The following is a 17,094-nucleotide window of genomic DNA, read 5'->3' as shown; positions in this document are numbered from 1 at the left end:
TCAACACTGATATCAGCAGTAGGATAGCTATTTCATCAACACTGATATCAGCAGTAGATGGCTATGTCATCAACACTAATATCAGCAGTAGATAGCTATTTCACACTGATATCAGCAGTAGATAGCTATTTCATCAACACTGATATCAGCAGTGGATGGCTATGTCTTCAACACTGATATCAGCAGTAGATAGCTATTCATCAACACTGATATCAGCAGTAGATGGCTATGTCTTCAACACTGGTATCAGCAGTAGATAGCTATGTCATCAACACTGATATCAGCAGTGGATAGCTATGTCATCAACACTGATATCAGCAGAAGATAGCTATATTATCAACACTGATATCAGCAGTAGATAGCTATGTCATCAACACTGATATCAGCAGTAGATAGCTACAGACCTGCCAACCTACTGAAGTCAGAATGAGGGACATTGAGACCAAAACCGTGTACATGTACACAAACCAGGTACCGACAAATTCAAGGACCTGAGGTGTGCAATAATTTCTGAATTCAGAGAAGGTTTTGCAGGTCTGAATTTATCACAATAGACTAAAGAGAATGCTATATCAAATTTTAAAGTGACATATTTATCATTTTCTGCTGTTCTTACATTTAAATTTGTCATCATTGAAATTTTCAGAAAACAGGACTGTCCCTCATTTTCACTTTGGTAAACCCCAAATGAGGGCAGTCCCTCAAAATGAGGGACAGTTGGCAGGTCTGTAGCTAAGTCATAAACACTGATATCAGCAGGAGTTACTGATATCAGCAGTAGATAGCTATGTCATCAACACTGATATCAGCAGTAGATAGCTATGTCATCAACACTGATTTCAGCAGTAGATAGCTACATGTATGTCATCAACACTGATATCAGCAGTAGAAGCTAGTAGATAATGTATGTCATCAACACTGATATCAGCAGTAGATAGCTACATGTATGTCATCAACACTTATATCAGCAGTAGATATGTACCACCAAAAAACGTTGACAACGTAAAGAAAGCAGCAAGTTTAAAAAGCCCCCACCTCGGCTCACTTTTTGAAACTTGGTCCCATTTGTAAAAGATACTGATTTAAACTTTGTCATAATTATCAACTTAAAACATTTCCAGAAGTGTTATGTATCTTTAATGTGCCGATGCGATATTAAGTTGTTAGCATTCTGGAACGATCAGAAAGGTTATTATGTTGTTCTTGTCCAATATCCTATATATGTTTTGTTTTATAATAATTATTAAGTTCATGATCAATGATTGAATTAAACGAATAACAAGTAGGCATGTTAATGGCAATGATGCTATTGTTTAAACGTTAAAAACACCTATTTGCTGTTGATATTCAAAATGGGACCAAGTTAAGCCGAGGTGGGGGCTTTTTAAACTTGCTGCTTTCTTTACGTTGTCAACGTTTTTTGATGGATTTTCTTTCTTTTTATGAATGTAGCCAAGCAGCTCTAAGCTTGGAAAGTCATCGGGTTACGAAGTACTCCATAAAAACGAATAAAACGAAAAATAGATGTTTGAAATTATGTTATCCTTGATTTATGACAGTAAATAATTTAATACAATTTTATCAGCCGTTTATTTTTAAAACTTGCTGGTCACAGCTACCGCGTGACTGTAATATTAATAGTGATACATATACATTTTAATATGCTACAATTATTCAAGGCAACTAAGAAAATGTAAATATGAACACATACCCAATGTTGACGATGCCAGCGAGACACAGAGTCAGTCCGATTTACTTCAAATTGAAACTGAGAAATGCGCGTATAGGCCTATGTAGCAAGGCTTATACTACGGAAGCGTCTAAGTGCCACGACTTAGCAAGATAATTATGTTTTAATGATTGTGGTTTTTGTAGCCCTACGGGGCAATCTAGTTGGATATCCAAATTTCGCGGTTGATAGTTCTTTGTAGCCCTGCGGGGCAATCTAGTTGGATTTCCCTATTAAGCGGCGGTCTTTCGCGGTTTGTAGTTTTACTTTCCCTCATTCTTCATGCCCCACCCTCTATCGGAGGTTAATTTATAGTTTAAGCTTGTTGGATAACTATACTTCGCATTGTGTAGTTCTTTGTAGCCCTGCGGGGCAATCTAGTTGGATATCCAAATTTCGCGGTTGATAGTTATTTAGATTTATATATCTAGTTGGATTTCCCTATTAAGCGGCGGTTGTTGGCGGTCTTTCGCGGTTTGTGGTTTTGATTTCCCTCATTCTTCATGTCCTACCCTCTATCGGGGGTTAATTTATAGTTTAAGCTTGTTGGATAACTATACTTCGCGGTGTGTGGTTTTTGAAGCCCTGCGGGGGATGTCTCTATTGAGCGGCGGTTGTTGGTGGTCTTTCGCAGTTTGTGGTTTTAATTTGTTGGATATCCAAATTTCGCGGTTTGTGGTTCTTTGTAGCCCTGCGGGCCAATCTAGTTGGATATCCCTAGTGAGCGGCGGTTTTTGGCGTTCTTTCGCGGTTTGTGGTTTTATTTTCTTTTCTAATTTTTCAGGCCCTGGCCTCTATCCGTGGCTAATTTGTCTTTTAAACTGGTTGGATATCCATATTTCGCGGTTTGTGGTTCTTTGTAGCCCTGCGGGGCAATCTAGTTTGACATGCCTATTGAGCGGCGGTTGTTGGCGGTCTTTCGCGATTTGTGGTTTTTAATTTCCCTCATTCTTCAAGCCCTGATCTCTAGGGGGGGGGGGGTAATTTATAGCTTAAGCTTGTTGGATAATCATACTTCTTTGTAGCCCCGCGGGGCAATTTAGGTGGATATCCAAAATTCGCGGTTTGTGGTTCTTTGTAACCATGTAGGGCAATCTAGTTTGACATCCCTATTAAGCGGCGGTTGTTGGCGGTCTTTCGCGGTTTGTGGTTTTAATTTCCCTCATTCTTCAAGCCCTGCTCTCTATCAGGGGTTCCGTGTGTCTGTGGTGGGGACAGTCCCTCCTTTCAATAGGCATTTGGTATTTTTGACGCTTTGCTAACTTGTCTTTACGTATGACTTTAATGGTCTTCCATATTTGGTTGTCTCTTTTTGGATACGTTTTTGTCCCTGCTGGCCTTCCATACTAGTGGAACAATAATTTTTCACACCTATAGACGAATCCAACGAGCCAAGTCATGGTCAGGATTTGGTCGGCCATCTTTGGGTAGCCGCTAGCACCAACCTGGCGTTTTGAGCGCCCTATTGTGCAAATAAAAGCCGCCTAACACCTAGAGAAGATGCAAGGACGAGGAGGATTAATAGAATAATACAATAGATAATTCCGCAGGTAATCCCGTCGCATCTATTTATACTTAGTCCTTTTATTCGCAGGTACATCCATTTGTAGCGTTTGATATGGTGTAGTTAATCCGATTATTATGTCACTTCAACAGCGAATAGACCATGTAGAAGCTGTGTGTTTTGCCGAAGGGAACTTTAGGGCCTATTGTGTTGTAAACTTTAATCATTCTTTTGTCTACCTGTGTTTTCGCGGAAAATGTAAAACGGGTGATGGAATGCAGTTTAAAATTTCTGCCAAGGCCGAATCATTTCACAATTTGGGTGCATTGTAGCCGACGGCTACCCAACTAAAGGCTGCTAGTCAGGTGTAGGAATGCGTGGATTTGGATTCGTCTATAGAGTGTATGCAATAAACCAACCGGAACGGTATAACAATTGAAATGACAGTCATGTTGGAATACAGTTCTACGATAGCTGAAGATGACAGAGGGACAGGTCTCTAGATCGATTCAACAACCATTCATACATATCACATGTTTTATTGTCCTATTATCATGCGAATCGCCCGTGTAGGACAAAACTAAAAATGAGAAAAATATTGGTAACCTGATCTAGTTTCTTGTGTTATTCAGATTTAAATAAATAAATAAAAAAATAAAAAGATTTCTTTTATTATTTGTTCTGCTAGCTGCTGCACTATACATAGGTTGTTTTTAAATAGGCCCTTAATATAATAAATAATATCTTTGAGAATCAAACATCTTGCTTTGATAAAAAAAATAATATCATAATAGCACTTGATGATTAAAATTGTGTTATCCTTGATTAATGACAATAAAATTATTGCTTAATAAAATATTGAAAAAATAAGTTGGTCATCGGATTTCGAACTCGAGTCCCCGAAATATGAGTCCAATATATACCTAAACCATTAGACCACGGGACTCGGCTGTGAAATAGCGTGTCGATGTACAATATTTATTATATGAATTGATGTGTCGTCCGAAAAGAACAAAAGAATTGTGAAAAACTTGATTTTTTGGCGAATGGGGTTCGGAATTTGTATGTACGGTATTTCAGAAATTGCTAGGGTATAATTGGAAATGAATCTGAAAAAGTAGTGTGAAGGTGATAACCAGGTAGACCTGTAGCAGTGTCTAAAAATTCTGGATCAGTATGATTTGCCACTAATTTTCGCTATGAAATACCGCGTGAAATGGAAGCAAAATATTTGTTTATTACGAACAATGATTGACTGTAGGATTGGTGGCCCTTTTTGAATTTATGAGTTGTCAAGATATTACACCTGGGACTGTAAATAACATTTAGCATGGTTTTAGATACATTTTGTACCCAGCAAAAAATAACATCGAACAATAGAAGTGTTTTAATGTTAGGTGTAAATATAGTCTCGCGGGAGCATCTGTTATTAGTCTTCTTTATTAGTCTTTATTTTTTTTTTTAACTTGCTGGTCACGGCTACCGCGTGACTCTAATGTCATCAACACTGATATCATATCAGCAGTAGATAACTATATCAATAACACTTATAATATCAGCAGTAGATAGCTAGCTATAGCTATTTCATCAACACGGTTATCAGCAGTAGATGGCTATTTCATCAACACGGATATCGGCTGTTTTCTTGCTTAAAAATCAAGTTTATCAAAAACTTGTCTTTTTTGAAAAATCTTAACTCTTGTTCGAAAAAAGAATCCAGAAACTAGGGTTGTCAATCGAGTTTCTCGTTCTCTTATGAGGTATCTTTGGGTTTCTTTTTATTATGCATGTTAACGTGCCAAAAACTCCATGACTAACTGCTCTTTTTTTTCCATCACCAACAGCTCCAAGAAAATTTGCAAAAAGAGTTAAATAAGCATGCTGAAGGAGTGCAGGCGTCTTTTGATGACTTGGCTTACTCATGTCACTCGGCTGGGTGTGGTGTAATCTACGAACTGATCTTGAAAAATACTAGTCTTCCGAAGGTAAATTAACAAATTTTTAAAATAATTTCATATTATATTATTGGTCGTGTTGACTTCAAAAATAAAAACCGCATAATTTCATTAGGATTTATTTGGGGGCTGATTTTGAAAAAGTGTGCTGGGCGGATGTTGAAAAAGTGGACAACAACGATCAAGCATTCAAGATAAGAAATGGACTGTAATATTTAGGATAAAGTTACAAACAAGCTGTATAAACCTGTAATATCAAGGGGTAAAAAACAGGTAGGCCTACAGAGGACTTGCCGACTCGAGTCCGATCATACTTCTGTGAAAACAGAAGCGGTGCCGGGGGTAGGTATGAGGGAAAAGGCTCATAGGCGTAGATCCGGGGGGGGGGGGGGGGGGATAAATCCCCCCCAATATTTTGCAAGGGGGATGGTCCATACAATCATCCCCCCCAATGTTGACGCCTGATAATGGGTTTCTGATCAAAAAATATTTGCTCATTTTAGCCCCAAAAATACAAATTTTCGCGTTTATTCTACTTTTACACCATATTTAATCAGTTTAGCTTCAAAATAGCCAAATTTTTCGCGCGCATTTGTAACACAAACTTATTATGTAGCTAAAAGGTGCTGGATTGACTATACTTCGAGAATTTTTTTCAAACTCCATCCCCCCAATGTCAAAAAGAAATCTACGCCACTGCTCCCCATTCGGAGCTTTTGCCACCAACTTTCCCCCAAATCCAAAATTTCAAAATTTTCCCCATTTTGCAGTAACTTCTCCCTTATATTGGCTTAAGTTATTACTGTCTGTTCAATTAGCTTAGATTCTTGAATTTTTAAGATATTTGAAAAAATAAAAAATTGTGGTCAAAGTTATCAAAGAAAAGTATTAGCACAGCCTTAGACCTAACGTGATTTATACTTTTCAAATTCTAAAGTTCAATTTAAAACCCCATTTCTTTTCAATTTTGGTCTTTTCCCGCGATATTTTTTATAAAAAGCCGTAGAACCTCGGGTACCATAAACTTTTTGGAATCAATCCATTTAGAGCAATGGGGACGAATGTCACAAACGCGCAGAGATGGTATTTATTCGACCATCCACATCAGGAAGTATTGTCCAGCAAAATATTTGCCAGTATGCCTAAAGCTGGTTTCATACTTTCTGCCGCTTGCCGCTGAGCGGCATGACGCTTCATCATGCCGCTTGTACTTTTCTGCAAGCGGAGCGGCACACCGTTAAGCGGCAGCGGCATGACTCTGAAAGCTACTCTTGCCGCTCAGCACCGCTCCAAAATCGTATTTTGTTCTCATACGTCAGAGCGGCACCGCTCCGAGTTGACTTGAATTCAACTCCCAGCGGTGCTGCCGCCGCGGCAAAGCGGTGGAGTGATCGATATATCGGCTTGCCGCTGGTCACCGCTATCGTTTTTAGTGAGATTGCGCAGTGAAGTAAAATCATCTTCAGAGCGGCAAAGCGGCAAGCGGCAGGAAAGTATGAAACCAGCATAATTTGTGTTGAAACCCTACTGTCGAAACATCACATTATTAGGCCTATTTATGGGAACTAAGGTTTTCTAAAATAGGCCCAGCTTATATAAATACATTCCTTGTGTATTTATTTATTTATTTATTTATTTATTTATTTATTTATTTATTTATTTATTTATTTATTTATTTTGCGAATGGGTCTGAGAATGGGTCTGAGAAGGTGTAGGCCTATAGGCCTATTATAAAACTACACATTTATTTTCAATTTATTTCGTTTTGTTTGTTGAATACAAACTGAAAAAAACTGTGAAACAAGAACTTTTATACAAAAAAATATTATTTAAAACAATCAGGTTACATTTCTTGTAAAGTTACTGTATCTGAAAATGTCAAGCGAATGCTGATATTCTTGGGAAGGAATGGTGGTATTAAACAAAACTCAATTTACATTGTAAACCAGTTGAAATGAGAACAAAATCCATAATTTTAATGTCCTTGTTTAGGAAAAAATAATGCTCAGAATAATGTTATGCATAAAACGTACTCGCGCCATATAATTTCGTGTAACAAAAACCGGTGGACCATAGAACCTATCCAATAACCGGAACGGTATAACAATTGAAATGGCAGGACAGATTGGTGGACAGATTGTTTTGCTAAATTGGATAGGGTCTATGCCCTAAGTTGAGAATGGACCGTCCCACTCGATTTGTAAAAAGGTCGCGAACCCTTCGGTGGACCCAAGTAACTGCCCAAAATGAGGCAAAATTGAAAAGAAATGGAGTTTTAAATTGAACTTGGGAATTTGAAAAGTATAAATCATGTTAGGTCTAAGGCTGTGCTAACACTTTTCTTTGATGACTTTGGCCACAAGTTTTTATTTTTTCAAATATCTTAAAAATTCAAGAATCTAAGCTAATTGAACAGACAGTAGAAATGTTACTCCCTAAATGGCGTTAAGACACTAAAACGGACCCGGCGTATTGTGTAATGACCATTTTCTCAATATGAGTAAAAGAGTATCTATTGATTCATCTTCTTTGTTAAAAACGTATGTACCTATCTCCAGAACCATCTGCGAATAAGTGAACCTTAACGTCAAAGACAGGCTGAAATAACCCTACACATGGCAGATTACCCTTGAAAAGTACGGTACCCTATTTCCTAAAGACCATGTCGACACCGGTAGGTGAAAATTCGACCCTTTTTCAACGTTTTTTGTGACATGCGTACCAAATAATATCTCAAGTGCACCACCTTGGATACTTTTGATGCCACAAATGATCATAAAGCAACATAAATGTCGCTTTGTGGTAACATCATGGACAGTGTACTTCGGTTATATATATAAATGCGCTTTTATAAATACGCACATGACCACCTCTGCGCTGCCATAACAGCGTATAGACAGTAAGTCTCGAAGTGACTTTCTACATAGCGAGTGGTCTTTCTATACATTTGAATGCAAAGGCAGAACAACATCAGACTGCTGTGCATCACAATTGTCTATTTTGCCAACTTTGTGATCATATTGTAAACGTTTCCATCGTTGAATATTTTTTTCCGTCGTCAAATACTTTCAAAATGTTGTTTTTGATAACATATTACAAATTCGGAATTGCAAAATGTGTAATAATTTTGCAATTCAATTAATACTTAAACTTGATATACAGAGTTCCTATCTCTTTCTGTACAGTAGTCAATGCATGAGGATTTAGTCACGCTTGCTGATCTTGGTATGTCGTGCCCATGGGTCATGTGCGTATTTATAAAAGCGCATTTATAGATATAACCGAAGTACACTGCTGGATGAGGAAAGCGCAAAGATTTTAAGTACAACATGGTCCAACTAATAGTGCCTTCCTATTCTTGTTTTCTTGACTACATCCACTAAAGGCTGTTACTTTCCTGGAACCATTCGTGCAGATACCCATCCCAAACAACTTCTACTTACCGGGCATGCTTATGGGTACAGAATTGAGTGATGTACCACCGACATGTAGCCAACCTGGACGGGACTTCAGACAAAACTATGAGAATTGGGCTTGTCCAAGAGTGCTCAGCAATGTAAAGGTAGGTTGATGTGTGAAAAATGGGCATCAAACAGTGGCGTATCATCATAGGGGCACGGGGGTGGGGTGGACACGTGCCCCCAGTCGATTGCAAAAATTAGAAAATCCCATAGGAAAATTGCAGAAAAATGGCTTGTGGCCTCCCAATCAGACCCGGTGCCCCCCAATCATGGTCGGTGTCACCCCAATATGATGACCCACGCTATGCCACTGGCATCAAATAGGTCTCGGTCCCATTTCCTGACCAGGTGTGTCTGGGTGTATCAATGGATCAGCAACAGAAAGACGTATCTCCAGTAGCATAGCGTGAGTCATCCTATTGAGGAGGGCACTAACCATGATTGGGGGTGATGGGCCTGATTGGTGGGCACAAGCCATTTTTTGGCAATTTTCCTATGGGATTTTCTAAATCGATGGGGGGGGGGGGGGGATGTGCTTCAATGTCCCTACGATGCTATGCCACTGCGTATCTCTGATAGCTGGTATGGCATGCAGGATTAGCTGTGAAATGAATGGACAGGAACCAAACAAAATCCGGAGCTGCATGCAGGACAGACATATCTGGACAGCTATCGTTGGAGTCCGACAGAAGTCGACCTAGTCAGTGAGTGAAAACCTCTATATAGTGCATGAGTGGGCATCACATGCAATAATGCAATCAGTAGCTAATGGAGATACCGTAAGTCTTTTTGCTCCTGAGCCATATAAGAGTAGAAAAGGGAATCGGAAAGTGGTGTGCTAAAAATAGCTCCCCCTTTCGACCTGCTAAATTTTGGCTAGCCAAATGTTTTTTTCATCCAATTTTACCCTCCTTCAGGGTACGGCCCCCTGCTATAAAAAAAAAGTTAGAATTGGGAGAAATACATACAGTATCAAGAAATTTATGATATGCAACAAATTTTTTTCCTTTTCAGAATCATGGACACTGTGATATCCTTAGCCCACTTGGATGGGAAAGTAAGTGGTTACCTACCTATAAGTTTTGAGCTATTTTCTCAAGATATCAAAAGCTTTCTTTAGAACCACTAAACCAATACCAGGCTTGTTTGTACTCATTTTAATGCATTTTTCATGCCGATTCCAAATATGGTCATGGAAATTTACTAAATGAACTATAGAAATTGAAACTTGTTGTCTGCATTTGACACCCATTTATTATTTTGGAAATGAATAATTTGGCAAAAAATGAGGAAAACAGCAGTATTGATTCAGCCCATTCAAATACATGTAGCTAATTGATATAAACTCTACTTTTAGATAAATGACAGATTGAAGTAAAATGTCTTATTTTGACTTTAAGGTAGCTGCCTCGGATACAACACCCTTGCAGAAAAAAAGCTCCTGTGTCTGATCAATCAGGTCTATTCATTTAAATCTTTAACATAACAAAGAAAAGTATTTTCCCCACCTATTTTAAGAGTCTTATAAGAATTGTAACAATTCTTATGTTTTTCTCTATTTTTTGAAAATTCCCTTAATTTTGACAGTTCTTGATTATTTTTTTGCCCACTTAGGAAGGAGCTATGGTTACCAAACTTTCAGGGATGGTAAATAAGCTTAATATCTAAATTCACTCGTCAGTTTTTTTGGATAAAGTGTTTACTTTTTGAAAAAAATAATTTTTTCCATTTTTAATTTTAGGGAATGTTAGAAACACTGTAGCTTAAAATAGAAACACTTAATTGGCAAAAACTGACGAAAGAATTTAGGTATTAATCTTATTTACCATCCCTGAAAGTTTGGTAACCATAGCACCCTTCCCTGTTGGCTAAATAAATCCTAGAATTTAGGTAATTTAGTGTTTCTAGAAAAAATCATTAAAAAGTACCAACATTCCTGTTAAATATATACTTAAAAGGGCATTTCATGATCCACAGCCTCGTCCCCCACTTTCCTCAAAAAAAGTTGAGATTTTTATATCACTGGAAACCTCTGGCTACATAATGTTTATGTACAAAATATTTCTTGCAGATTAATTCGTTTAGCAAAGATATCGTGAAATTTGAATTTCGTTCTGGTGCACCAGAACAAAATTACAACGCATTGTCTATGGAGCAGTGTATACACATAATCATGCATAACTCGCGAACGCAAAATCGGAATCAACTGAAATTTTGGGAATAGGTTTTTTTTTCGTGGATATCTATGTAGAGATTCAAGCGAGGCAAGTTTATCTTGTAGAATGAATTTTACACATTTCTCTTCCTCGATATCTCAATTCTCAACATTTCAACAGTTTTCTCATTATAATATAAACCAATTCATTTTCGCACAATTCTTTTTTTCAGTGTGCCGTTTGATCAACGCTTGTACAACCAAGCCAGATGCCGATCTGAATCGATATCATATGTTCCTTCAGGGATATACTTCAGCTTTCTATGGTTACTATGTACAAGGCAATGTTGATATGCTGAAATATGTTACGGATCAGAACATGATCCCTATTGAATTCATTGAGTTTAAAACCGATGTCCACTGCTAGATTGGTTTTCAAAGAGACAGCAAAAGGGAGAGAAAGGGAGAGGGGATAGAGTGTTCCCAACAAACACACAGATGTTATATACATGTTTTGGTTGTGGTCAAAAGGGTTATATAAAAAAACACTACAACAACAATTTGAAAATGTCAAAATGTTATATGATATTTATTTACAGAGTTCCTATCAAATTAGAAATTAGCGCAAACTCACTCAGACAATAATATTACTACCCCTAATCGTCCAAGGATTTGGCTGAAAAGGGACCCCTAAATGGCGAAGCCTTCTGAAAAAGTGCCCCTTTTTCAAAAAGACATTGATGACGCTTTGCGGTGAAAAACATACCCTTTTCAACGTTTTTCTTGGATGCAGGTGCATAGCAAGTCAAGTAGTGAGGTACCCCCCCCCCCCTGGGTCTCACTTGAGTTTGTGTTGCATTGACAACTTCTGCCTATTGGAGATAAGGCTGTGTTTCACTGATCTATGGCTTGGAATTAGAAATTGGCATAATGATAGGTCTTTGTTAGTCCCCACCAAGAATTGATGAAGGGGGCTACAGATATTCTAAGTGTCCGTTTGTGCGTCCCTCTGTTTGTGCGCCCGATAATACGATATCATTTGATCTAAGCGAGTATGAGTGTACATTTTCACAGCATGGATTTTTCCTGAACATTTTTATACCAAAATCTCACTTTCAGAAACTAAAATGGAAACACAGCACTGCTGAGCTCTTGATATATTGCTTACTATATAAGTGGTAATTTTCGTGTACAGTTATTTTTGCAATTTGAAGTGAGAGACACATTCTTTGCGAATGTTATTTTCGTGATTGCCCAGTCCTCCCCAATACTTTATACATTATTGCATATATTCGCGAGGTGTCATTTTTGTGGTTGGAACTCTAATCGCGAAATTACCACTTATACAGTATAAGTTACAGAACAACGGCAGTCACTGAAATATTGGGCTGGAAATACCAACAAAGTGAAAATAGAATCAATCATATCGTTATGAATTCATTTTACGCATGCATTACATTTGAATTAGAGAACAAGGGAATAGAGGGCAGCATATCAATTTTTTAACGGAGACCAGATGATAACAGCATAATAAGTAGTCAAAAGAGGGTGACATACAGGGTTAGCTAACGGTGCATCGCAATGCGGTCAACAACGATAACCGTTAAAAAATCGATATGCTGCCCTCTATAGGTAAAGCATAGATCCCTTGTTCTCTAATTCAAAAATAATGCATGCGTAAAATAATTTACCAAAAGCCGAATCTGGATTCGGCCGTCTGCCGAATTCATAACGATATTATTATTACTAGAGTTCTCTTAGCAAATCCAGGTACTCACAATTAGTAGTGACGTTTCGCAACCTTACTGGCTGGTTGCTTCTTCTTGACTGAGCTGTATCCAGTACTAGCACTTGCTGTCTTAGCTTTAGTGTTACCAGTTGATTTTTCCAGTAAGGTTGCGAAACGTCACTACTAATTGTGACTACCTGGATTTGTTATGAGAACTCTAGTAATAATTTATATAGACAATCCTGATGAATCTCTTCAATGATAGAATCAATCATGCCTAAGGGGATCAAAATCAGATTTGTATTATAGTTTTCACCTAATTTAGTAAGGGTCATTGTGCGCAGAGTATACCAGAATTATTCCAATTTTCCCTAGCATGTCTATCAAAAAATATATTTTCATTCTTGGTTTGTATGAAAAAAATATCAAATCACATAATCCATAGCTATATGTACATATTATAAATTATAAAATAACTTTGTTATAGATAGATAGAATATATAGATGATGCAATAAATACCTATATGAAAACATATATTAATACATTTGTCAGTTTTTATACAATAAATATATTTACAATTATTTACATTACAAAATAACTCTATTTGTGCATACTTGAGAATAGTGCATAGTAAATTATTGCCTTTACATTAGGACAAACAAAATTATTTGTTTGTCTCGAGAAATCCTGTGTGTTGTTAAGGTGGTACTACACCACTTGATAAATTTGTGACTAATTCTGCATTTTCTCAAAAAATAATAACACATGGTAACATGTATGTTGTAGGGGCAAGGAATCCAGTTACTATACTAAAATGCAGCAAACCTTTTACGAGCGCGACTACCGTGATGTTGCAAATTCGGCGCTAACAACGCGTACGGCGCACAGTTCATTCATAAATTTCCACTCGGCAACAACAGATCGCCTCAGCAGCAAATCAGAGACAAGTGCGTGCAACGCAGTAAATATCGATGTATCCTTACACTACTGCTACTCGTCTAAGGTTTACTGCATTTCAGTATACACAGGAATTTCAGTGATTAATTCAAGACAAGCGGTATGTTATTTATGATAAGAAAAGAGGTACCGCTAGAATGTACCTCATTTCTTAACATATATAAAGAACCACTTGTCTTGAATCGCTGAAATTTCAGTGAAGTAATTGGATTCCTTGCCCCTATAATATACATAACTTTGTTACCAGTGTGTAGTTATTTTTTGAGAAAAATGCAAAATTAGTCACAAAATTCATCAGGTGGTGTAGTACCACCTTAGCAGATTGCATTAAATATTCTGCACTCCAGCTTTCTGAGTTACACTACTAGCATTCGCAAAGAGTCTGTGTGGCAAGTATTTATTTTAGTATGACTATAGTACGTGTCTTGTCTCAAGTTGAGAGTAATGCCATGTTGGATTTTGCAGTGGCAGATTTGAATTGCACACGCTAACCTAATCATGTGGGAAGTAGACGCACACGTAGCAGAGCGATTTGTCAGTGCGCTGGTGACGCAACCGTGTAAACGCACAGATTTGAATCTGTCATCAGTCACTGCAAAATCAGTGCTGTACGGTGCAAAAACTGATTGAGGAGCCAATGGCTCCTAACTTTATAAATTTAGGCGCCCAAATTTTGCTCCCAAGTAAAAAAACTGAGGCGCCAACGCACCGTATTCCAACTTTTCTCGAAGTCATTCTGCATGTTTATATCTACGTTCAATTTTAAAGGGGTTTCCCTGTCACAGCCACATGTTGCGTTGAATGAATCATAGCTGCTGTACTCAATCTACATACTCCATACACAGCATGTACAGTGTAGGCCTATATGGTCATTTTCACGGTAAAGGGTGTAACTTTGGATTTTTAACATTTTGATCCGTAGTGTTCTCATAAAGCCACAGAATTCCATGATTTTTGGCCACATAAGTCATCTAGTTAGCAGCTACCTTGGGTAGCATAATCATCTTCGGGAGTTACTGCGTTCAGTTTTAGCAGGCTTAAATGTACCTAATATTGCCATTTTGAAAAACTATAAAAAACAGTAACATTTTTGTAAAACCCTGTGTTTTCTTCAGTTAGTTCATGTATTATTTTTCTTATCCTGAAAGTACGGTCATATGTTCAGTAAACACTGCCACATTAGATTTAATTGTGAACAGCCCTGTATTTTTGAGAACCGGACTTGAGATTTGTCGTTTCGGAGGCTTCATTTTCCGTTAACAATTGTTAACAAACTTTGTGGGTATAGCTTTGGTTCATAATTCTTGGTTATTTCTTCACTTCTTCTTGATTCATAACAGTTGATATCTTAACTTGAAATGGGTAACAAAAATTAGTCGATTTGCAAGCTTTTAAAATTTTTATAAAATCTTGACTTCAAAGAGCCGTTTTTCCGTTAACTTTTTGAAGCCTCGAAACAAACTGTTCAGCAAGCTTGGGCAAATATAAATAAAAGAGCTCATCCAATCTATTTATCAAAATGTAGCAAAGTAGATCCTCAAGTCACTTGTTTTTAAATCATGGAGATATATATCACCGTTTGAAAATGGGACCCAATACAAACTTTCCGTTAACAATTGAAGCCTCCGAAACAAACGAAGCCTCCGAAACAACAATAAGGTTAATTATCATCTATGCATATCTAAATTGGTGTGTTCCATATTGATATCTGCATTGTAATTGTTACATGATATGCGCAGAATGTCATAAATTTAAAAAAAAATTGATATTATGGTTAATGTTTGAAAAATATACTGATACCCAAGAAAGCCTGTTTCGGAGGCTTCACCTGCAAATAACACCATACTTAACGAATGGGTGAAAAAATTACCATGTTATAAATCTACAATATCTGCCGCATAGAATCATTGATTCAATACACACAAGAAAATAACAGCTTAGATGATCCCAACAGTGTTGTTTTCAAAAAACTACTTCTGCAATGTTTAACCATTGTTAACATGAAGCCTCCGAAACAAAAAAAATGACTTGCTGTGATAATTAAATTTTTGTCACAACTGAAATTCAATACTTAGAAGCAAAGCATGAAAATTGGTAATTGTGATATTTTTGACCAATTTTTTCATGTCAACTTGAAGTAGTTAGCCAAATATTTTACTTTTATGATCACCTGTGTTGTTAACTGAAGCCTCCGAAACACAAATCGCTTGAATTGCCAATTCTAAAAATAACTTCAATTTCTGTGAAACTTGGCTGGGAGGTTCCTTTCATCAAGTAGTATTTGTACATGAAGTTAGACATTCAAATTATTTTAGGAACCCAATTAAAACTTAAAAAATATGTATACGGTTGGGAAATTTCCATTGCAAATGACCCTTGATGTTAAAATTTTTCAAAATTGCAATTACAAACATAGCAAAACATGGTATAAAATTTAACTTATATCTGTTGACTTACTTTGGAATGGGATTTCACATGTATTCCAGCTTTCATGTCATAATTTTCTGAGCTTATGTAAAATAAGCCAATGCGCCTAAATTGGTCGCACCGTACAGCACTGTGCAAAATCTAACATGCCGTTAGTCTCAACTTGAGACGAAACACACTATATCCATAAATCATAATGAAATATCTCTGTAACAAATCACATCCCTATTTAACGTTTATATCCGTGTAAAAATACTGTCAACTGGAATTGAATTCTTTTTTAAAACACATTTATTTAGATTCCTTTAATACTTGATTAATTTCTCTTCCAAAAAATGTATACTTTTATATATCTACCTTCAATAATTAAGAAGTTACGAGAACTTACATTCTGAGAGTGCACAACCATGTTAACTGTTTCAAATAATTCAATTTCAATTTGACTAACAACCTGCAAACAGTGGTGGTCCGTGTACAAGGTGGGCAAAATTACAAATTTGTCCTACTGCCTGCTTCGGTAATTATTTGACCAGTTTACCGCGATGCAAACACACAAAATATGCATCTTAATGCTAAAATTATGATAATTGTGTCCTAAAACAGGCTAAAAGGAAGATGTCCATCATATCACAAATTTTTTTGGTAAATTTTGCCCCCCGGTATTTTGAGCAGTGGGTGGGGGATCAACATCTGCTCCTAGGTTGGTACACCACTGCCTGCAACACATACATGTATAACTTACAAATTCAAATAACTATATACATGCAATATGGCAAGAGAACTGATAAGGTTACTCACACTTTCTGACGTGATCAAGCAAATGAGTAGTTTGTTCCTAAACCCTATTTCAAGATATGACAAAAAGAATTATAGCATTCCCATTCTTTTGCATTTGGTTGTTAAGGTTTGGGCCATGCTTTGTCAAAGTTCATAAAATACAAAATATATGTTGATGGGCTCAAGTACCAGTACACAAGGGCTTCTTTTTTATGAATTCATGACCTTGATTTGAAATGGTCTATTAACCCTGTTACATTACTACTTCTACAGTGAATAGCTTTCTTTTGCTTGATTGTAATACATAATTATGAAATTTCTGACTGTACCAAAGTGACGAGACTATACAGAGAGAATACCAATGAATGAATACCAGCCAATCAACCATGATAACACACC

At 37.0% G+C, this 17,094-nt stretch overlaps 1 protein-coding gene across 1 annotated transcript; it reads left to right on the top strand.

Moving 5' to 3' along the window:
* Window positions 1–8,619: 8,619 nt before the first annotated feature.
* Window positions 8,620–11,640, top strand: LOC140140319 (uncharacterized). The gene is made up of 3 exons (XM_072162092.1): window positions 8,620–8,750; window positions 9,664–9,706; window positions 11,038–11,640. Exons 1-3 carry the CDS (start codon window positions 8,637–8,639, stop codon window positions 11,229–11,231), a joined length of 351 nt encoding a protein of 116 aa, XP_072018193.1. The 5' UTR covers window positions 8,620–8,636; the 3' UTR covers window positions 11,232–11,640.
* Window positions 11,641–17,094: the final 5,454 nt, after the last annotated feature.

This window comes from Amphiura filiformis, chromosome 19, assembly GCF_039555335.1.
Source record: "Amphiura filiformis chromosome 19, Afil_fr2py, whole genome shotgun sequence".
Classification (NCBI taxonomy): Eukaryota; Metazoa; Echinodermata; class Ophiuroidea; order Amphilepidida; family Amphiuridae; genus Amphiura; species Amphiura filiformis.
The sequence above is the reverse complement of the archived record's forward strand: the minus strand, read 5'-3'. Positions and strand labels throughout refer to the sequence as shown.